This window comes from Eublepharis macularius, chromosome 4 (assembly GCF_028583425.1).
Source record: "Eublepharis macularius isolate TG4126 chromosome 4, MPM_Emac_v1.0, whole genome shotgun sequence".
Taxonomy (NCBI): domain Eukaryota; kingdom Metazoa; phylum Chordata; class Lepidosauria; order Squamata; family Eublepharidae; genus Eublepharis; species Eublepharis macularius.
Window position 1 is genome coordinate 85,250,773 of NC_072793.1, and position 24,360 is coordinate 85,275,132.

A 24,360-nucleotide genomic window follows, 5' to 3' on the forward strand; every position below is an offset into this window, starting at 1 on the left:
CATTGAATCTTTCTTGATGAATACATTTTTTCCATTATTCAAGTAGTCCTAAGGAAAATGTTCTCTGGTTAATGGGCCTATTTTCTTTTTCCCATTGACATTCAATCATCATATTTTAGCCTCTGGCCTTTCTCTTTTGGCTGTGGAGAGCTGAAATGAGGGAAAGCTAGGCTGTGGTTTGGGCTCTATGAGAGCAATCCTAAACAAATCTGCTCAGAATCCTACTCAGATCTATTCAAGCATTCTTAGGATTGCACCACATTCTGGATATCCAGGACTGTGAGTTACATTATTGAGACTGTCAAAGGAATTTCAAATAATAATAGTCTTGCTTGTTGTGGGTTTTCCGGGCTGTATTGCCGTGGTCTTGGCATTGTAGTTCCTGACGTTTCGCCAGCAGCTGTGGCTGGCATCTTCAGAGGTGTAGCACCAAAAGACAGAGATCTCTCAGTGTCACTGAGAGATTTCTGTCTTTTGGTGCTACACCTCTGAAGGTGCCAGCCACAGCTGCTGGCGAAACATCAGGAACTACAATGCCAAGACCACGGCAATACAGCCCAGAAAACCCACAACAACCATCGTTCTCCGGCCGTGAAAGCCTTCGACAATACAATAATAGTCTTGTTAAATATCTGCAAAATTTGATATGGGGAAAACAATACAGAACTCCCACTTCTTTCTCTTCCCGCCCCAATAACTCAGCTTTATAGGACAGATTATTAAGGCGTAGGCTTGAACCTTAGTAGCAGTACCAACTGTTTTTGTGGTTAGTGAGCTATTCTGTAGTCACAGAATCTTCAGCTATAATATACTAGCCACACAGAGCTGCTCCAAGATAAATATGCAGGGATGGATGGATCCTATAGTGTGTGCATATGTCTGACTTATGGCAACCCCAGCAAGGGGCTTTCAAGGCAAGTGAGAAGCAGAGGTGATTTGCCAGTGCCTTCCTCTGCAGAGTCTTCCTTGGCAGACACCCTTCCAAGTACTGACTCTGCTTAGCTTCCAAGATCTGACTAGACCAGGCTATACCATGTCACATTCCCTCTGGATACTAATGGCCCAGATTAATTATTTCTCACCCATCCCTAGTTTATTTCCCAAGTTGTAGTAGTTCTGTTAATTGCAGTAGTACTCGAAACTGGCTTCTATAGCTGTAAGAATAGACATACATGGTTTTCCTATTTTATCAGTACACTTATTCAACTCCTGATTTTGCTTCTCTTCTTCAGGGTTTCATGGATATTGACCTATCAAAATTCAAGGAAAGTGGAGCAAATGTGACTGGATTCCAGCTGGTAAATTACACAGACACTATTCCAGCCAGGATCATGCAACAATGGAAGAACAATGATGCCAGAGAACAACCTCGTGTTGATTGGAAGAGGCCAAAGGCAAGTGGTACTGAAAACCATTTGTTTGAGGTGGCATCAGTGCCACTATGTTGTACACACTCAGTTTTGAAGCAGAAGCTCACTTTTAGTTTTCATGCACAGTCATAAAGACTAAGGCTGATGATCAACAGGAGACTTACTGGTGCAGGGGAGGGGGGCTCTCCGGTGATATCCTGATGTCACCAGTGATTCAGTGATGGCACTTCCAGCACAACCTATAGAATTTTGGATAAATGCTAGAGTGTTGCTCATAATCACTGATGTCACTTTTAGGCTGTACCAAAAGTAACATCACCAGCAAAACTGATCCAACCCCTTTCCCTTACCCAGCTCATCAAGTGGCAGTGGGTTGACAGGGCTGCCAGCAGAAAGTCTACTACTGTCAGTCTGGGAAACCTACATGGAGAATACAACAAAAACTACACACACTTTAGAACAGAGTCCCTTCATTTGAGGCAGCAATTTCTGTGTGCTTAATTTGTAGTGTTTTCAGCAGCAAATATCAATCATCAATATATCTAATTCTCAGCATAGCCCACTGTGGATCCTTAAATCCAGAGATTGGAGCCATGAACAGACAAGACTGATCTCTCTACAAATATGAATAAAGTCCCAGGTTTACAGAAAAATATGAAATCTAAAACACACACACATTGGAGGGTTATCTCTCTCAAAAATAGCCATGCCTGTGCCTTTAAGAAAGGAGTTCTCAGTGACCACTGGGGTGTGTGTGTGTTAAACTTCGGTTTCTGCCAGTAAAAGGCAGGGCCCTTTCTAGGGCTGTTTTGGCCTCCCAGTGCCCCCTGCTCCTCTCCTTCCTGTCTTGGAGAAAGGACTCATTGGGAGCCAGTCCCAGTAGCAATCATTGGCAAGATGCTACCATGCAATTTGCACAACTTATCCATATGCAGTGGTAGCTACTGTACAACTTAATGCTACAGAATTTGCCTGCAGCTTCTGCAAAACTTGCAAAACTTGGCACAACTCACCTAAGCTACTAGAGCCAATACATGACTTTTGCGACTTGACCAGACTTTTCCCAGGCAGAGGCTGCCAGGGGAAGGAAGGGGGGTGGGGAGCTGACAGCCAATGTGTTGTTGTGGTTAGGATGTCAGACTGGGATCTGGGAGAGTCAAGTTCAAACCTCCACTGTGCCATGCAAGTAGTCACTTGGATCAAATATTGTGAAATATCATCACATTGCTATGTGACATCAGTTCCAGGGGTTTGCTGGAAGTGACACAATGCTACTTAAAAAAAATAATAACAGCAGCAGACAGGGAGACTTGGTCTTCATACATGGAAACTTGCTGGATGACTTTGTGCCAGTCATCCTCTTTTAGCCTAATCTACCTCATGGTGTTGTAATGAGGATAAAATGGAGGAGAGGATAATGATGTAAGCTGCTTTGGATCCCCATTGAGGTCAAAGATGGGGTATAAATACGTATAAGTACATAAATAATAAATAAAGCTGAAGACTTGGGGGCGGGCAGATAAATGGAAGAATGGTTGGTGAGTGGGAAGGAGAGAAGGAAGGAGAGAGTATATGGAGGAGAAGGGAAAGAGGAAATAGTATGGTGAAATGGATACAAGGGCAAATGAAATAACCCCTATAAGTCCTTGTAGGTTTTCCGCTTGTGAAAAATACAATTTTCTAGCACCATTTTCAACGGTACTATTAGCAGACATTTTGGATTTTCTGTATATTTGTGTACTATCCTCTAATTACTTGTCCAATGCCTCAGGCATTCTTTCACACACATCATAAGAAAGTCCAAGATAGATTACATCAGAAATTGAAGTGAAATATTAAAGATTGGTATTTAGCTAGGTCTAACAATGGCAAGAAAATAAAAGAATAAGGCCTCATCTACATAAATTTGTCACTTGGGTTTAGCTGTTGCATCATTAGCTCCTGTTTCAACTGAGATGTTCCAGTCATATGTAGATTTTATGTTGGTACTAACAAAATGGCATTCAGACTGCAATAGGTTGTGTAACTTCAAAGTGAAAGTGCCTTTGGAGGAGAGGAGAGAGGAAACATGCATTCCCAGGATCCCTAATGGCTAGCACACATCTTCTGTCTATTTATTTTTTAGTACACATCTGCACTTACATATGATGGAGTCAGGGTAATGGCAGAAGCTTTCCAGAATCTCAGGAAACAACGAATTGACATCTCCCGCCGCGGGAATGCTGGAGACTGTCTTGCAAATCCAGCTGTTCCTTGGGGACAAGGAATTGACATTCAGAGAGCTCTACAACAGGTCAGAGACTACACCAATGTGTAGAATCCAAGTTATTTTCAAACTAGCAGCCATATAATGAATTGTTCAAAGAAATGTGAATAATTAAGAATGAATTGATGCAACCATTGGGCTAGATCCTGCAATCTGTCAGAAAAAAATGCTAGCAGCTGCAAGTTTTCCCAACTCTCACCTCTCCTGGCAGCCATTTCCAATCTTGAAATGTTTATTCCAAGGGTTGTTGAACCCACATGGAGTAATAACCACACAAGTTAGGAGGCTCCAGATGAAGTAATAATAGTCACACATGTTGGGAGGCTGCAGTGGGGAGGTGGAAGGTATCAGAATCACTCCATTCTGCCTCTTCTATCAGCACAGCTCCATAAGAGGCAGGAGAGAATGATTTCACTTCTTTTCTCTTGCCCACTTCATATGAGTTCTGTGAACTTGTAAATAAGTTTTCCCAGGGTTAGCAATGGCTGCTGGGGATAGGAAAGCACCTGGAAGTTCATGGATCCTTGTGTGAACCTCACATGATCCTTATGCTGGAACTGACCCAACTTTTTCTGGACCAGAATCTGGACAAGAATGAACACTGAACTTTTACTCTGAATTTTGAATATCCACACAGCATTTATTTAATAGCCAGCTTATTCAGGGAAACAAATAGAAATGGCAATATAACATCCAGCTAAAAATACTGGGAGACAATTGCATTTCCCTAACAGTTAATAAACTCAGGAAGCAATCCTAAGCAGGTCAACTCAGAAATAACACCAACTTTATTCAGTGGAACTTACTCCTTGGAAAAGGTTCTTTAGGATTGCAGCCTAACTCACCTTTGTTTTTTCCAAGACTGCACAATTGTGTAATGAAAACTATAGTCTTCATTTTTATAAATGGAGTACTGAGGATTTATTAGACTGTGTGCACAAATAGCACATGATGAGTTCCTCTTAGACTGTGCAACTTCAGACTGCTGGAGATGAGACTGAATGTTTGAATGCTCCTAGGGAATTTTTTTAAAAAACTAGCACAACAGGAACAGAACTAAGCGAAATCCTTTGTTCTTGCCAATCATTGTCCATGAAACATTGTGTTGAGGGTTTTGTGTGGCAGCAGAGTACTTTCTCTCTAGACTGCCAGTTAACAGTGGTTACTTGCCATTTCAACTCATTATTTGTCCTTGTATGATGTTTTTTATATTTCTTGCAAGTAGAAGTATTCTTACCCCATTGTATATAGTTTTTATGACCATAGAGATGACCACACTATGGTTATTTGGTTATCATCATAAAAAGTAGTAAGGAGAATTGAATTAAATGTCTGGAGCATATATGTGGAGAAGGGTTCTTTGCAACCACCTTTTGTGAATGAATTAGGGGTTGAAAGCACCCTTATTAGTTTAGAAGTGAGGCCTTTGCAGACATTCTATAATAATGAATGCCTGTAGGGAGAAGACTGAATTATGTCAGCAAGCTCCTGTCTAACCTAAGCATATTCAACACATGCATGGAACTTATGGATGTATCCACATAAAGCTTCCCAAAATGTATGGTAACCCTGCCCCTTCCACATTGTTCTTGATAATGTGGCGAGAGCTATACATGTGTACACTTTTGTATATCCAAGTTCTAATAAATGTAAGTCAGCTGAGGCAGAGCTGGCCACCACAATCCTGCTACCTACTTCTACCATCACCACCCATGTATGATCATTCATTCTCCCCACTGTCTGAAGAAGTGAGCTATGACTCACAAAAGCTCATACCTTACCACAAATTTTGTTAGTTTTATAGGTGCTACTGGACTCTTGCTCTTTTCTACTGCTACAGACAGACTAATACGGGTACCCATCTTGATCTCTCTCCCCACTTAGAATGTCTAAAAACAACTGTCTTCTCTAAAAGAACACTTCTAAATCTGATTTTAAAAGATCTTGATGCATACTTGTATGACTTTGATCAGGTGTAAAAGCTTTGGATTCAAATACCAAAATTTCATTGATTTCTATATCTTTAAGGTGCGCTTTGAAGGATTGACGGGTAACGTACAGTTTAATGAGAAAGGACATCGGACAAATTATACCCTTCATGTAATAGAAATGAAACATGATGGGATCAGAAAGGTAAAATTTTACTACTCTTTTGAAAGCCAAAGGGAATGATCTGGGTATTGATGCTTCTCCTGGGGACTGGACATGAGTGCGCTGGCCCCACCCCTGCTCCCACCCGATTGCCTGGTCATCTACAGAGGGCGGTTGCATGGAGGAAATGGTTGCTGGTACACTCCCTCTCCATAATCAGTGGATCTGCTTTCAGAACACTGCTAAGGTGTGCATGTGGCTACATCCTCATACTCTGCAGACAACCAGGCAATGCAGAGGGAGAGCCAACATGCTCCCCTTCATGCACAGAGACAACATCATCTGTGCCAGCCTATAAAGAATATGCATGAGCATATACCATCATGAAATTCAGGACTCTCTTAAAAAATGCTGTTGAATCCAAAATATCATATTCTTTACTTTCATGAATGTAATTACACTAACAAATGTCCTTTTAGTGCTTTCTCCTTCTAGTTGCAAAAAGTAATAATGATAGACATGTCTGATGAAATATGCAGAAAGCTGAAATGATTGGTTTATTTCTCACATTACTTAATGCTTCCCTTCACTAATATTCAATATGAGAGAGTTTCAAAACTGGCTTTATTTATCTCAAATGTATGTTCTGACTTCTTTATCGTTATTAGATTGGTTATTGGAATGAAGATGAAAAACTTGTTCCAACAGCCATAGATCAACAAGGGGCAAATGAAACTACTAATCTCCAGAACAGAACCTACATAGTTACAACAATTCTAGTAAGTGTTACAGCACTTTGTCTGTCTGAAACATCCCTCTCCCTCCTTCCACAGTTCCTTCCTGTACAATGTAAACAAGTTAATGGCAGCACAATTTAAGACTTGCCACATATTTGAAATAATCTCATGATTCATGTGATGGAAATGATAATGGGCATTCAAAGAGTAATAGAAAATTACTATTAAGCTGTGAAATGAATACTCAATGAGAAGACATCACACTTTGCAGATATACAAATCTTTTTCATCACTGATGTTTTCTACAAAGAGCTGTCATTTTTGGTTCTAGGATTGCTCTTAGCAAGAGATAGGAGATAAAGTAATAAGGAAAACCTCACTTTTCTAAATTGCTGTGCCCCTATTACACTGTTTTGGTATTGGTCAGACATTATTTGAAATAATGGTGCTTAGAGCAGAATAAATAAACTGGAGAAGAGTCAATAGAGATTTAATAAGATGCTAAGGCTTTGAAAAGCACACCATGACTCTCTTCAATTATTTGAAAGACTGATAAAGAATATGAACTTCTGGGCTGATCCTGACATAAGAGAACATAGAGTTACACTGTGAGAATAAAAGTTCAGTTTATGTATTGGAAACAGCTTTTAAATTATGTAATAGATAGTTGAACTAGAATATGAATGAATAAATGATTCAGGAAAACAACTGTAGTTTGTAATGCAGGCTTGGAGTCTATTTTCCTTTTACATTCATAAAAGATAATAATAACATACATTGACAACCACTCTGGGTGGGTGTGAAGTCATCCTGAAGGGTGGTATATAAATCTGTTATTGTTATTGTTATTGTTATTGTTATTGTTATTGTTATTGTTATTGTTATTGTTATTGTTATTGTTATTGTTATTGTTATTGTTATTGTTATTGTTATTGTTGTTAAAGAAATACCAACTAAGGCAAATATAAATAAAAAATAAATCTTTAAAGTTTTTTTCCTCTCCTGTCCCACATACTTTTATTAACAGTCTAGTGATCTGGGTCATGATTTGAAGTTGCAGCAGAAAGTTCCCCTTTATATAATATAGTTCCACTTTCACAAGATTGGATCCATCTCAAATTTGCTAGCATAAATGAGCAAACATCTTACAAGGGTGGTGTGCTGCCAAAGGAAAGAGAAGGTCAAGGAAACTCAGAGAGAAGATAGACACAGGGCTTTAACTGAGAGAAACAGGTACAGCAATCCCTTAATACAGGGAATTCCTTACATGCTGCTGAGGGGCTCCATACAGCAACTAATACAACCCTGAGCAGCTCTAGTGGAGGCTCTCTAAGTCTCCTCCAGCTGTTATATACCAGGCTTCTGTTTACCAGGCACAGCTTCCAGGACCAGCAACACCTGACAATCTGTTAAGTCATGCTGGCTACATGTGGCACTTCCACAGCTCCTTTATTGGAAGTTTACAGAAGGTGGAAATCCTACAACTTCTTGCAGCTGTGGCTATGTAGTGGTGGTATGCTTGAAGCCAGAATAGGATCACCAGACAACACCATTCCCTACTCCTCCTTGGGGGTTCTTCTGTGATGACACTATAGGTGGTATGAAACTTATAGGAGTTCAAATGTGGCAATCCTCCATCATATACCAATTCTTTGATATTTATAAATATTCCATAAGAAAATTCTGAGTAGGCCAACAAAGTAGATATACAAACAAACAAGAAAAGATTTTGCAGTTCACTGTCTTTGGGTATACATTTCAATGGACAATGTGTTATGTGAACAGGGTGGTCGAGGATATAACAGGCAGCATATCACATGACTGATGTGGAAGACCAAAAGTTTTCTGTCATTAGAGATGGGCAAAGTCTCATCAGTCTATTTTAGTTATGATTTACTGTGTACATTAAATGATTCCACTGTCATTCCAGAATCATAATACTTTCATTAGATAGTGTCTCACTGGTATTTGTGACTTAGCTGTGTCTGATTGTGTACGTAAGAATTAATGTGATCTTTTTATGGAAGTTATTTGTGGTGATGGGGGAGGACAAATCAGCAGCTTTAGTGGTGGCTCCTTTAGCTCCTCCTTTCACATAAAGGCTGCAGCATCCTACATCATGGCACTGGATATGTGATGGATATAAGTGGACTGCATTATATTGCATTCCTCTACACAGTACATGCTATTCACCAGTAAGTTTTTTTTTTTTGTGCTGAAGATGCATTAATGGTAGAGGGGAGGAGAGAGACGTGAAAATAAGCAACACTGAAATAAGAATGTTGGACAGTGATAATATGTTTCTTGAAAGGGTGTCATGGGTATATGAAGAGTGTAATTATGTATAGGTATTTGTTACTGTGGAGTGGGAGTTTAGTAAGCTATTTATATATTGCGTCATAACCATAATGTATACTTTTTAAAAAGTGTAAGAGTCAAATTTAATGTATTTTCAGTTGCAAAAAAGGAGAGCAGTACCACCACCTACTTTATCCTCTGAACTAGCAATGATTTCCATTTCTGCTCTGTTATTATTCCATGGTTTCATCATGACTTCAGTAGTGGGTAGTTGAATGAAAATGTTAATTCAATGTGCAGCAGCGGTAAAAAAGGCATACAATATGCTGTGAATTGTCAGGAAAGAACTGAAAATAAAGTGCCCAATATTAGTAAACAGATGAATACTAGTGCCAGGAGGCAAAATCAGGGGAAGGCATTAGCCTCTAAGTGCTGTTTGTTGGCTCTCTTGGGCAACTGGTTGGCTGCTGTATAAACCAGGGTGCTGAACTGGAAGGATCACTTGTCAGATTCCAAAGGGCTCTTCTTACAATCTTATGGGTTCTGTTCAGTTTGTTTCCTGGTAAGACAGGATAATTTTAGAAAGCTGTTAATGTGTCTTCTGCAAGGAAAAAGATTAATTTTTGTGCCTTCCACAAAACAGCTGCAAAGCATTACCGTTCAACATAAAAACAAAGACGCCCCTTAAAATGAATCCTTCACATGCCAAAATATTGTTTTTTTTTTAAAAAAAATAGTATATAGTTTTTAAGGGGGTTCTATTATTTCTTTTTTCTCTTCTGCAGAAGAGTAATTGTGATCTTGCTTATTTCCAACACTTTTTCCTGCTTCAGAAATTCCGAAGCGGGAAAACCAAATCTTTCTGTGTGTACACTCCTATCTGGGAGATCCAGGTTCCGTTCCCTGCCTTGCCATAGAAGCGTGCTGGATGACCTTGGGCCAGTCACACACACTCAATCTAACCAACCTTACAGAGTTGTTGTAAGCTAATAGTAATTAATAGGGTAGTAGAGCTGTGAGTTCGCTTACAATAGCTGATATATGGTTCTTCTTTCATTAAAGGATGTCAGGATAAACTATGTGGTTTAATCAAAATTGGTTGGTTTTATTCTATCACAGCAGTACCTTTTGATGTCTAGTAGCTATAACTTTACCTTTTCTTCGTACAGATCCACTATCCTTGAAGGACAGCAGGTATTAACAACATACACCCACAAATACTCACATTTGTATACTTCTAGGCTGGATTTTTTCCCTTTTTTTTGTATTGAAACCTGTTTTTCCCAGCTAATGTATTTTATATATGTACAGACATGCACATATTTATATCTGTGTATATGCACACTAGTCAGCTTTTAGAAGTAATTGTCCAATCCAATCCTATGCCAGCATTCTATGTGTATGGAGACATCTTCCCTGTACCGGTTGTCTTATTGCAAAAAACCCCCAAAACCCTGTTACTTATTAATATTCTCATTATTTTCCTCACCATCACATTAAAATGAAGATTGCAGTAGACTGAACACTACTGAATGACTGTGGGTTCCCAGAACAAGAAATTCTACAGATCACAGCAAAAACAAAATGTTAGGGGGGGAAAAACACGACACACAAATATATCATCTCACCATATCCTAGAGACTTCAAGAAACCTGCTGTGTTTCCCATCTTCCCTACATGTTTTAAAGGAATGGGTGAAATGGCAGAATATGTGCACTAGTGCCAAAAAAGGGCCTCCCCCAAACCCCATCTCATTTCCATAGTATGCCCCATTCTCATGGAAATTTATACGTACCCAGCTATTGTCCCTCTTTCCTCTACCTCTCTCCAACCTTAGGGGCTGCCAGATAACTCTTCCCATATCTAACCAAGGCAAAATGATGGAACCCGGCTGCAAAAACCTACCACAGAAACCCAGCACAATCCTTGGACTGCTTGATAGCCAGGCCCAAAGCTCCGTAGCCCATGAGTAAATACTGTTATAAGCATTTTCCAACTAACTGAGAACGATAAGCTTGCAAAATTGTACAAATAAAAGTGTACTGACTTATATGAGTAAATCACAATGAATCCATATCATGGGATCTGGTGAGTTCCTCCAAGAGGTCTGGTACAAAAGAATTAAACTATCACAAGTAATAATGCTATCACCAGTTCCCTCCCCCTCATTTTTTGCTTATCCACTTAGGGGGTAACGACTTGGGTTGGGTTAAGGGCAAGTCCCTTACGCTCCAGGCGCAGGCCAACTTGAAGTTTATTGCAGAGCAGTGGCCTGGCGTCCTGATCATGTGGTCCACCATCCTCCCACGACGGGTGTGGAGAGAGGCCTTGGCTCATGAGGGGGTCGAGCGGGCCAGGCGTAAGGTCAACAAGGCTATGTTTAAGGCTTTGGGTGCTGGGCTGGGAATTTATTTGCCCCACCCCCAGATTAGGGACACGTATGCTGACCTCTACAGAGGAGACAGCGCACACCTGTCCTTTAAGGGCAATGAGATATTTTTGACTGACTTGCAGCAAGGGTTGTGGCTAGCCCTACAGGAGATGTGGGGTGTCAGGGTCTAAGCAGAGGCTTGGCCCTGGCGTTGGCAGGTTAGTTTGGGTAGGCAGAGTGGGCTGGTGAGCACCCGGTGGCACTTCCCCATTGGTGGGGAATGGGGGTCTGTCTCGGATCGGCTGGCAGGCTTTACAGATGCCAGCTGAGAGGGCAGACTGCCCTTGGGACCCCCTGGAAAAGGCCTTCCTTTGGGCTTTATGGCTGGGGTGTATGGTGCTTTAAAGGGGGGAACCATTCGCCTGGCCGGCTGGGTTACAGCCATGCATTGGATGGCTCGCGCCTGGGGCAGAGGGTGCTCACCCAAGCAGGTCAAGGAGCAGGTCCAGGTGACCCCTTGCTCGACCTGTACCGCTAGTTTACCCTTGCTGTTATTAAGTTCCTTCTAAGTTATAGGTATTGTTGGTCAATAAATGGCCCTGTTTTCACCCAAGCCTTGTGTACGTCTCTTCGTTCCAAATGGGAGGGCAAGTAATAATGCTATCACCAGTCTAATGCAGTATAGACCTGCAGGTTTCCCCACTGCTAAGATAAATGGTGCTTCACCACTGAACACTCCCCACCCCCAGTATTAAAATCGATCTGTACTCTGGTAACAATCCTCAGACTCTGGAATGAATTCTGAAAAGCGTGTAGTGTTGTAATCTACAAAATTTTGAAAGTGAAGAAATCTGTGCCCTCTGTTGCTACTATTAAAGGAATTGCTGCTAATACCATCTGTGATCTCATGTTTCACGTTACAATTTCCTGTGGCTTAGGACAATTGGAACTGCTCAGCTGTAGTCAGACTTCTTGAGTTAATCAATTGTTATGTTTATGGTTGTGAGTTACATTTTCACCCAAATGAAGTGAATTATGATTTGAAAGAGATTCCATTGGAATGTTGTGGTATTGTGGTTAGAGGACACCGACGAACTAGATTCAGATCTGTGATCTTCAGACAGTTACTCTCTTTCAGCCTAACTTTTCTTACAGGGTAAATATGAGGATAAAATTGGGGAGCGAATAAGTATGCATGCCACTCTGCGCTTCTTACAGAAAGAGCAGGTTACAAATGCGATAATATTTCTTCCATCATCATTGATACTATTTCTTTTAGTACTGAATTTGCCTTATAGTAACATCTTAACTTCATTTATTATATTTGCCTTATCTGATGGGGCTATTGCAGGAAATACTGAGCAGCTAACAGTGCCATCCTAAACAGAGTTATGTCTATTTGCACCCATAGATATTAATGGACTTAGGTGAGTGTAGCTTTGCTTGGAGTGGCATTGTAAGTTGGCTTGTATTTCTTAGGGGTGGCCCTGATTTGGGTTACTTTGGGAAGCCTCGGGGCCTTTTTAAATGGCTCCATCCCCCCCACCCCACTTACCTGGGCCTTCCTGGCAGTGGCTGAGGCAGTGGTGTGGGTGGCAGAGGCACTGCGGGGTCGGTGGAGGTGGCAGAGGTGCTGTGGCAGCAGAGGTGGCAGCATGGGCAGTGGAGGTGCAGGCTCCAGCCTTGCACACCACCTAGCTGGCTGCTGCTGAGGTGGTAGTGTGGGTGGCTGTGGTACCGGCTCCGGCCTTCCTTACCACCCAGCTGGCCGCTACTGCAGCAGAGGCAGCAGCTGCAGCCTTCCATAGGCAAGTAAGTGGGGTTGGGAGGGTGGGGGACAGGGTGGGCTAAGTGGGGTGGGGGGCGTTGCAGTAAGGGGGCTGGGAGACAGCTTCCCCCCTCACTTCAGTATGCTCCAAATCTTTATGAAGCATACCGAAGTGATTTAAATACATGAATACAAAGAGGCTTGCTGCTTTGGGTTTCAAGTTATTACAATTCACTTTCCCGCTTCGAGTTTACCCAAATTTTTTTTGGGTGCACACTCCTAGTATTTCTGTGCCACCAGGTCTCTTGGAAATGGCAACAGTCTTGCAACTCAAAAAAGATAGGGAAAGAGCTACAGCCATATCAGTGATATAACATCAAAAGGCATTGCTTAATTTAGTTATTTAGCCATAGGAGGTGCTTATCCTTCTCCAAGCTTGCTGTTATGCACGGAAGAAAAGGGCAAGAGATTCTGGATGCTGTTAGGTTTGACTGGTCCTAGATCTCTGTAATGGATACAATAATACATTGGGTTGGCTCAGAACTTGCCAGTGATTTGAATAGAGTGATTGTACTCAGGCAGTTGAAATGTTCTACTTTACTTTGTGTGAAGTATTTGAGGTGGTAATTTCACAATTTGTATCACCCTTTCTCCTTGGTCAGTTCCATATAGTCCATATATTTTTTGCTAATGATCTGAAAATAACCTGAGATTAGATCCAGTTTTCTTCCTATTGGATCTTAGCATGAGCACTGAACATTCTTATTCCTGTTTGATGTTACCCAAGACTATGGGTGTTCCCAAAAGATTGAACCATGGCTCTGTGATTTGTTCTTTATCTGCCAGGAAGCCCCATATGTGATGCACAAGAAGAGTTATGAGCAGTTCGAAGGAAATGAGAGGTATGAAGGATATTGCGTAGAGTTGGCTGCTGAGATCGCGAAACATGTTGGCTACCAATACAGGTTGCATATTGTTACCGACGGGAAGTATGGAGCCCGAGATCCTGAGACTAAATTATGGAATGGCATGGTTGGGGAGCTAGTATATGGAGTAAGTTTCTAGCTCTGATCCAGTGTTTTTAAAAATTGTAATCATTATTGTTGCAAGAATATCCCCAAGAGTACTGCTCAGTTTAGATAAGCAATAGAGGGATCAGATGATTTTGCATCAAAATCACTTGCCATTTGTACCTGATTGCTGAGTGGCTTATTATTATTCACCAGTAACAGCAAGACAAATATTAAAATCTGTGCTAGCTGATGTATCATATCATTAATGATACCATACAGCTGGCAAATCTCCACTTAGTTGGACCATTTTCAATCAACTAAAATTGTCTGTGTCAGTCATTTGTTAGTAACAAACCATCTCTTCTTGAACTAAATGGCCAGGCATCATGCCAGCAAGAGATTCTTGTCCCTGACTTCTGCGGTTTTAAGGCTTGTTATCGTGTCATTTTTGATTGGCAGCACAGTAAGGAATGAAGATGTCACAAGTCCTGGACTGTGGCTTCAGGAGAGAGATCATCCTGGTGAATTTGTTATTATTAATAATTAATAACAGAACAAAACCACCATGGAATTGCTTTTATAAATAAATCATAGTAAGATAAATCTACATCAACTATTCAGTGGCAGAGAAAAGGGGGCATTTAAAAGAGGTAACACAAATAGTTGTATTGCAACAAAATACAATTTGTCCTTTTCAAAACTGAAATTATTCTGTTGGCTTTTTAAAAAACTCCATAGTATTTAAAAAGTAAACTTTACAAGATAAAAGCTATAGAGTTCTAATTAGTAAACACTAGGAAGTGAGGGGGGAATGCATTTAATTGTGGGGGGGGGGAACCCACTCCAAATGCAATGTCTTGATGTATTCTGTGGTTGATGTGTTGCAGATTTTCAGAACAGTTGTCTAATATTGTTCTCCTTTATCTTTCAGAAAGCTGATGTGGCTGTTGCACCATTGACTATCACCCTTGTGAGAGAGGAAGTTATAGACTTTTCCAAACCATTTATGAGCCTGGGCATCTCTATCATGATTAAAAAACCTCAAAAGTCCAAGCCGGGGGTCTTTTCCTTTCTGGATCCATTAGCATATGAGATTTGGATGTGTATAGTTTTTGCCTACATTGGGGTGAGCGTTGTCCTCTTTCTAGTCAGTCGCTTCAGCCCTTATGAGTGGCACAATGAGGAGCTTGAAGAAGGGCGTGACCAGCCAGCCAATGACCAAACAAATGAATTTGGGATATTTAACAGTCTCTGGTTCTCCTTGGGAGCTTTTATGCAACAAGGTTGTGATATATCTCCAAGGTAAGTAATTTTCTTTAACTGTGTATTCTTTCAAAGGTCTTTCAAAATGCTATGAGTTTTTGTTTTGTTGTTTCCTCTTTTAACAGAACTTCTGGGCACAATGTTTATGTATGAAATGATTTAACTAGCATACATTTATCTGAAGCCTCAGCAACTTCAGAATCCTTTCATAATAGCATTTTTAAAAGCACCAAATTAATTTTAGCTGTATTTCACTCAAAGCAGTCCCCCTAACCAACTTCCTTCAATGTTTTCTCTTTACTATTATTTTTCCTACTGAAAACAAATGGATAACTGCCAAAGTGCATTTGTAGTTTCCTGAGATACAATATGAAATGCCCAAGACATGATAAAGAAGATTCGATATGAAAATATATGCTTATTTAAGTGGACTATACATGTGTAATCTATATAGAAGAATGTCCAAATTATAAAGAGGTCCATGATGCTATTAAGGGTGAGACTACATTAGTTTGTACAGGTGGGGATAATAATGTCCTTTTTAAAAAGCATTCTTTTGTTTGATTTCTGTTTGAAGAAGCTGTATATACTTCTTAAATGAAATATCCTACTATTTTAAGGAATATTACTTTCAGTCACTGGAAGGGAAGTTTTAGAAACGGCATCTTAGATATCCAGCAGCTGCAATATCACCTGTTGAGGAGGAGAGAATTGCTGAGACTTTGAACAGAAACAACAGCTCATCATTTTTCAAATCCTTGTTGGGATGTTGCAACCTCAACTAGGAGCATGTTTTGTAAGACAATGAGACTGAATATATCTGAAGATACTATATTTGTAAATAACTGTTTGGAGAACCTCAGAATGTAGGGCATGTTGACATGGGGGAAAATGGGCTGCAATTTAGCAAAAGATAATTGCATGTAGGTCAATTGAAATCATTGGTCTTAAAATTTAATTAAATACTTCATACATTTCATTTTTACCCTTCCTTTCTTCCCAATGGAAACCAAAAGTGGCTTACATTTTGCTTCTCTCCTACATTTTATCTTCAAAACAAACCTGTGAGATCGGTTAGGCTAAGAGTGTGTGACTGGCCCAAGGTCATTCAGAAAGCTTCCTTTTGAACCCAGGCCTCCTAGATTCTCGTCCAACACTCTCCATTGCCTTGGTACTTTCAGTGTGTGTATGTAAAAGTGTGAGAGATGTAGCTTTGGATTAGAATTCACTCTCCACATGATCCGCACTGGTAATCAGAGAACTCATTCCAATGGAATGAGAGAATCCAGTTCTAAGAATCTCAAGGCTTCCCACATCTAGATAAAACTGACAGCCAGTGTGGTAGTTGGAGTGCTGGAACATAGCCAGGGAGATTGATACCTCTTGATTCAAGAACCTCCCTGCATGACCTTGGCCAGTTACCCTCTGTAAGGATAAAACAGAAGAGGGGACAGCTATTGCATTGCAACTGATCTCCAGACTACATGCCTGCTTGATTTCACCTGCCTACTTATCACTAATGTTGCTAGGGAATTACAGAAAAATAAATTCAGCATCAGATTATGTATCTTTTATTCCATCTCATGTCATGAACATAAAGCAGTGTACAAAAAATATTAAATCATAATAAATACAACTAACAGAAGTGGATTAGAGGCTTTTGCTGGGCTGAACCCAGTGTGCAAGTATAGGTGTGTGGGGTGAGAACTCGTCACAGTGGAATCCAACTGGTTCTGCTTCAGGTTCCGAACTGCATGAAGTCAGGCTAGGCCTGCACAATTCTTCAAATGTGGTTGTACATGAATGATGACATCAGCACAAGTCAGCACCCTGAACAGTAGCCTTCAGATTTGGGGTTCTGTGCTTTTAAGAAAGTGTTAATGTGTAGAAATGGGCAGAAGAAGCTTTTCATGGCATAGAAGTAAATAACATGCCATTAAGCCTCTATCAAAGGGCCAGGACATTCTCTTCACTAGCTGTTGACAACACTGCACATATCGATAGAATTTTGCTACTTTTTGAAAGGATCTCTTGCAAGTATGCAGAAGTAGGTAATAAGGGTGCCATATATCTCTGCCCCTCTTTATACACACACTGAGATAGGGTTGTCAGCTCTTGACCTGGGAAATTCCTGGAGATTCTTCAAGAAGAAAAAGTATAGTACCTTCAATTTTCTATAGCCAAGATCTCATGTCTATAACAGCCTCTGAACCCCTGGCTGTCACAAAGGCTCATGAGCAGATATGCAGATTAGGGTGAAGATTGGAAAGAAAAAATAATTATTAAGGGAGAGATGCACTGAGGAGATCCCAGGCATCTCGAGCTGGTTATGCCCATACAGTGGCCTTCTGCTACTGCTGTCCTTTGCTAGGTGCTATGGTGCCAGGGCCACTACTGTGACTAAAGAAGTCCTCAAAAGATAATTGGTCGAGGAGCACCAGGAGGAATTTCATCCTGCCCAGAAAGCCTTCTGGCAGGCTTTTTGAGATTATCTGATTAAAACTGTTAATGCTGTGTTAAATGAGAGGAAGTGTGCATTGCACACTTGAACACACATGCAAAAAGCCTTTCCAGATCAGTATTCCATGTGGAAAGATTGATCTGGTCAGATTTTTTTTATTTTCAGTCACAGCAACGGGACTCATTTAGTTCTAGTCACCATTTCATCATCTTCATCTAACTCTGGGTTTTAGTCAGAAAGAGAGACTGGCAGCCAGTAACCTGTCCAGTCTTCCACTTTAACTAGTAAAAAAATAGAGAAAACAGTCATCCTCCTGTGAAAGAAAAACCAACCTCTAGTCCTCCCTTTCTGTGTGCTTTTATGCAAAAGTGCAAGGACAGGCCAGGGGTTTAAACAGGGGCTGCTACAAAGCAAAGTAGGATGAGGAGGATTCATCCACCTATCATCATGGAAACAAAACTACAAAGCACAGGGAAACATGGCATAACAGCAGGACTATACTGGTTGGCAATGGAGCACTTCCCTGCTTGAACGCCATGTTGGCATGCTGAACTTATTGCTTTGTCAGTACGTTTTCAGTACGTGTGTCTCCACCAACACTCACCTTCTTTGGGTCCATTGTTGTGAGAGCTTTCAGGTGCTTGAGGAGAAACTCATTGGATAGCTGGGATTTGGGATGTTGCAGTTTTTGGTTAAGCGTGAGTATAGCCTCATTTCTCCAACACTCACCTTGATGCATGCCTTCCTCAAGCATTCCTCAGGGTCCATGAACATAGAATCCCATTGTTATGTGCTCTCAAACTTGATGGGCCAACAGGAGGACTGTATTCTGTGTAATGTGGTGGAAAAAATGAAACAAGAGTTTCGTGTTTTGTCACATTCCATGAATCATGAAACAAAAACTTCCACAAAATTGTCCTGTTTCGTGATATAAGTCATTAGTTTTGTAATCCATCAGAACCTGGGGCACTTCAACGGCCCTCTTCATACCCAGAGAGACTCTCAGTCTCTTTTAAAGCAGCAGCAGCCAAAAGCTCAATTCCACTCCCTCTCTCACTCCAATCCCAGCAACAAGTCTTCCCTCTCCCTCTGTCTACTGGGACTGAAAAGCACAAGGCAGAGAGCTCTGTCTTATATAACAAATGCTCACATAGAGCGGAACAGGGGGGTTGTGGTTGGCAGACAGGCCTACCTAACAGTGTTTGGAGGGATGAGATTGGTGTTCCCATGGATACAGAAGGCCCATCTTCTCAGTTGCCTAGATTATCCCCCCGGCTCCTTGCTGTATAGGGCAGAATGGAAGCTCTCCAGTTGGCAAGGAGAGCTGCCTATCAAGGTTATATGGGCTAAGATTGGGGTTTCCAATGGCAACGAAAGGTCTGCCTAGGGAATCAACGGATCGACGCCAGCCTGTCTGGCATCACGAATCATTCATGAATCAAATGAATCAGGCCAAAAAGTTGTGAATTTCATGAAAACTGCAGCCCCACAAAATGCATTTCACGAAACACGAATTGGCCTGATTTGTCACGAAATTTGATTTGTATTTCAATTCGTGACCATGTCTACTCCCCACTCCCCTAGAAACAACAGCGTGCATTTGTGCATGTGCAGCACATACAATGAGCTGTAACACATGAAAACGAAAAAAACAAACAGACCAGATCTGAGTAGGCACCATCCAGCCAGAACAAACAGTAATGGAATGAAATTATTCTAGAATCCCACAGAACCTAAACTGAAGTGGAATTTTTTTCAATGCACACCCCTGCTTGTGAATTCCATTATGCACACCCCTAGAAATCACACCAGTACATATAAATGTTGGTATACAGAAAGTGGTAAAACACTGCCCATACGCCCTGCTTCTGAGCTGTTTGTTTTTTGCACAACCGATTATTCATGAGAGGCCAGACTGTAGGGAAACCAAGACCTCGGAGGCACTTAGTCAGCTATAACATTTCTGTACTAATGGGCTTTAAAAGGTCATTGCCTGAATATTGATTCTGAGGCATCTAGTATCTCAAGCTCATTAAGGTTCTTGTTAGGAGCATCAGCGGAGGAAGATTGAAATTTCACTCACCCTCTCTGATTTTAGCCACATGTTTTTGGATTAGAGTAGTATAACTGGTGCTACAAAATTAATTTAGTTTCCAAAAGCATATCATACCCAGCCCTTCATAAAGCACAGAGGAAACAATTTAGATTTCTAACTGAGGTGATTAGCTCTTCTATACCAGGTTGTGATGAATGGGTATAATGATTACTAGATTAATGAAATCTTTTATTTAATCAGTTTGTTTACTTACATTTCTATTTTGATTCTATTTTGAAAACTGAAGGCAGCTAACATATTAATATTTGGTCTGCAAGCTTTAATTGATTAAATAAAAAAATCAAGTCAGGCTTTAACTGATTAAATTAGTGGGCAAATTTGAATTGAAGGAAGGAAATTTCAGTGAGACTGAAGGACAGTTTTACATAATTAAAAGCATTTAAAAGAAAATAATGATGCTGGCCTTTCTGTTTGACAGAAATTAAGAAGCTCTGTTTGTTAAACTATAACATGTTACAATGTAAATTTATATCGTGCCTTCTTTAATATCCTTCAAAAAGCACCTATATTGAGGTTTTGATGGTACAAATTTAATTCCCTCAGTTCATTGACTCTAGGTCAATATTTTGGTGATGTGCCAACTTAATTAGTTTTAATAAATAATTGAGTGAAACTCAGCTGATAATCAATTAAAAATCAGCCAGCAGCCCTAACTGAAAAATCAACAGTAAAATAAAATACTTACCATGTTTTAACAATCCACAAATCATTGTTTAGTTTAGTCCCAGGCATCAAAACTTAGCCCAAATAGAACATGGTCCAGGGCATAAATGCACATACAATGCTATGGATCTTTCCCCTAAAAAAAAAAGTGTGGTAGAATCATAGAAAAGACTGTGCACATGTACCTCAAGCTGCCTTGAAAGATAAAGTGCAGTTTTCCAATGTATGTGTAGTGTTTCTTACAAAAGACTGCATAAACTCTGTCCAAGGAAAGATTTCCAAGAATCAAAAATCCTTCACAGATGAAACAATAGATTCAGCTTTCACCATTCAAGTAGAATAGATTTCAGTAGAAGAAGTTCATATACTTAAATATATATATTTGATGGGTTCACATATTCAGAACTTCCTTCAAGTGATAAGAGAGAATACATGTCCCATAAATATAAGGTCAATACTTGATGTAGGTTTCATTTGTATAATTCTCCCATCTCAAAAATAGTAGAGAATATGATTTTATACATAGATCTATCATCTATGCACATATTACAGGTTGACTTCAGAGCATTGTGGGGAGGGGGGCATGTGTGCTTATTGCTCTATCACCTAGACTGGCTTCTCCGTATGTAGACAGGCATATGAATGCAGACTTCAGTGATGTTAACCTGTGGCGAAGTGGTAGAGCATCTGCTTTACATGTGGAAATTTCCAAGTTCAATCCTTGTCATCTCCATTAAAAGATCAGATGATATGAAAGACCTAGATCTAAGACCTCGGAAATGCTGTCCTAGTAGTCACAGTAGACAATACTGGCCTTCTTAAACCAAAAGTCTGACTCAATATAAGGCAGTTGATGTATGTTCAATGTGTAATAGAGTGATATTTGAGTTTCTCTGCTGTGAGGAGACCAACAGAGGTTTAATCAAAGCATATTTTTATTAAGAACTGAAATGTACAATAGCATTCATCACAGAAGCTAGCTTCTGTTCTTTGTCTGGTTTTGACTTTTCTTCACTCAGATAAAGGAGTTGTTCTTAATCGCACAGTCATATGGTTTATTTTAAACCTAATTCTAACAGTGTACATTCATGTGCTAATCAAGACTCAAGCAGTTTCATGCAGCCACTGAAAATAAATATCAGCATGCCCTTACTATTTGAGCACAGATGTTAAAATTGAGTGTTCTCAGGCAATAGAGAATGGGAGCAGATGGGAGAAGGCAGTCACTTAGTTACAGTGAGCCTAAGCCAATATGATATTACTGATACAAGAATATAATTGTCAGGGTCTCCTGGGATTTTTTTTAAAGTCTCGAACCAGGAGTTTGATGGGATGAGGCTGGAAGTTAGCATGGTGACCTACCTAGGCCTCAAGTCTCTGAGTCTTGTTTGGAATAGAAATGTATAACATCAGCCCTTGCAATTAGCAAGCAGTATGAAACTTCTTGATTGGCCATACATTCTAGAGATACTGGAAATTTTGTGTCAAAAATGTTTGCCAGTCAAATTGACTATGTTCTAATGTGATGATGGGATGTGAGCTAATTACTAGGAGTGTGCAAAATGGGGAAAATAGGCCAAAATTACACACAGCTGCTTTAACGAGCTGGTCCGGTTCGTTAAAGCACCTTCCAGAATACTAACCAAATCCAGGAAATAAGGCTGTAATGACTCACACATGTGCGTGCATGCACATGCCAAAAGCGATGTGTTTCGTTTCAGTTCTTACTACTCACAGATTGGGCAGGCAGGCCAGAAATTGAAAGGAAAGTTGAGGGAGTCGAACTGGCTTCTGGGCGGTCAGCTCAGGGTTGGAATTGTTGATCAGAAGCAGCTCAGGGGGACCACAGACTTTTGAACAAATATAGAGCTCCTCTATCTTATTTTTGCAGAACTTCTAAAATCATATTTGGCAATTGTAAAAATCCCAGGCGAGCACACCAGAACACCCACTTAGTTCAAAGCTTAGGCATCATTGCAGCTCTCTCCATTTTAAAAACCAGTCATTTATTTTCAGATTTCACCCTTATTTGCATAACATGATCCTTTGCTGTTTTGCAGGGAGAATAGACACCTCCCTCCTTACCCCCTGCTGACACCTCATGGCCCCCAGAGGCACCACTGGCACCTCTTACTTTTCTGTGCGTAAAAGTACAGTGCACAGAAAGTGGCTTTTTTTCTGTGCGTAAAAGCGTTTATGTATTATAGGCGCACAGAAAGGGTCTATGGGCCACAATAGTCAACAGGTGGGTCTGCTGGTTGGTTGCCTGGGGGAAATAATTTAGGAAAAAAACTACAATAACTGATAGCCAAGCTACAGGAAACATCAGACACGCGTTCTTCATGTGTCAGGTTTCACAAGATTCCCTGGGTAGTGTAGTCTTACTGCTGCTCGAAGCAATTCTCCACTGGACGAAGAGCAATGGAAGGGATTCTGTCTCTCTTTCTAAAAGCCTCAGCTTGGGTTTTCCTCTGGGATTTGGGGAGGGGGGAGGTAACAGGAGGCACGAAATCCAGGGCAGCTTTTTGCAAGAGAGAATCTGCTATGCTATTCTCAATGTGGGAGAAAAGCGGTAGAAGAATTCTCTCTTGCAAAAAGCCATCCTGGATTTCCCGCCTCATGGTCCCCCCCCCCCCCCACAAACCTCCTGGAGGAAAATGCAAGCTGAGACTTTTTGAAAGAGAGAGAATCCCTCCCATCATTCTTCCCTTGGTGGAGAATCACATTGACCAGCTGTTCTTTGTAATTCTACGCTACCCGGGGAACCTTGCGGGACCCAACATGCACCCATTCGTCTTGTGTAGTTTCCCTCTAAGAAATTCCTGTATGCTGCTGTGATGGAGCAATTGGCACTAGTCAAGACTCAAAATTGAAAAATATCACCTAATATTAGGAGGAAGAGTTTCTGTGACTACCAACAGCCCGGACCTGCACTTCCATTCTGGACAACCAAAAGTAAGACTTAAAAATAGTTTTCCTCATGATTTTTAAGGCTTAGAATTTCATTTATGTACACTCATATATTCTATGTTGTTTAATATGTCAGTCTTAAGAGTTGCTTGTGTTCTATTTTGGTATTCAACTCTGTATTAGATTTCTGCAGGTTTAAAATTTTTGCACATTTGCATTTATATACCCTAATACATTGTTTCTTGAAATGTCTTTGAAACTGACTGTACTGACTCACACTGTGTTCTACCTTGAGTCTGGGTGATAAATAACATAAATTAGTAATAGTAATAGTAATAGTAAATAATGGTGGGAGGTTGTCACGTTTTTCTAGAGTGGCTCTTGTGATTCCAATCACAAGTCTTGTGATTCCAATCCAAGTCTGAGTCAAATTTACATATGAATTCCAATTCAGCAGCTTCCTGTTGGATTTTGGTTTTGAAATGTTTCTGTTGAACTATGGTGACCTTTAAGTCCTTGATGAAATGTCCTGGTAGATTGAAGTGTTCTCCTGCTGGTTTCTAAATATTGCCATTTTTTATGTCAGATTTGTGTCCATTTATTCTTTTGCGCAGAGGTTGTATAGAGCAGATGGGCATTGTTGGCACATGAGGGCATATATCATGTTGAATAGAGACCCTGGACGGTTATCTCATTATCAGAAGTAACTGCCTTCAGGCATTCCATTCAGATTCAGCAATAGAGGAAAGGGGTCATACCCAGACTAGATTGCAACTGATTTACATTTACATGGTCCTCATTCCCTGCACCCTTTCCTCCCTCCTCTCACCACTTATATATCTCTGGCCATATCCTCCATGCATCTGATGAAGAAAGCTCTCGAAAGCTTATGCTACAATAAAGTTGATTAGTCTTAAAGGTGCTACTGGACTCTTTACTGCTTTCCTCTGAGCATTGAGCAGGGGTCACTGGGGGAGGGGGAGGGGTAGCTGTGAATTTCCTGAAATATGCAGTAGGATGCACTAGATGATCA

The 24,360-nt window shown here is 40.6% G+C and overlaps 1 protein-coding gene across 4 annotated transcripts in view; it reads left to right on the forward strand.

Moving 5' to 3' along the window:
* Nucleotides 1–24,360, forward strand: part of GRIA1 (glutamate ionotropic receptor AMPA type subunit 1) — a 321,015-nt gene that overhangs the window by 213,056 nt on the left and 83,599 nt on the right. For 3 of the 4 annotated variants that reach the window (XM_054975561.1, XM_054975560.1, XM_054975564.1), the window contains 6 exons: nucleotides 1,233–1,394; nucleotides 3,496–3,663; nucleotides 5,665–5,769; nucleotides 6,396–6,506; nucleotides 13,748–13,954; nucleotides 14,846–15,216. In XM_054975561.1, the coding sequence (XP_054831536.1) occupies nucleotides 1,233–1,394; nucleotides 3,496–3,663; nucleotides 5,665–5,769; nucleotides 6,396–6,506; nucleotides 13,748–13,954; nucleotides 14,846–15,216 (1,124 nt within the window). The remainder of the gene's footprint in view (nucleotides 1–1,232; nucleotides 1,395–3,495; nucleotides 3,664–5,664; nucleotides 5,770–6,395; nucleotides 6,507–13,747; nucleotides 13,955–14,845; nucleotides 15,217–24,360) is intronic. The other variant, XM_054975563.1, reaches the window with a different exon arrangement.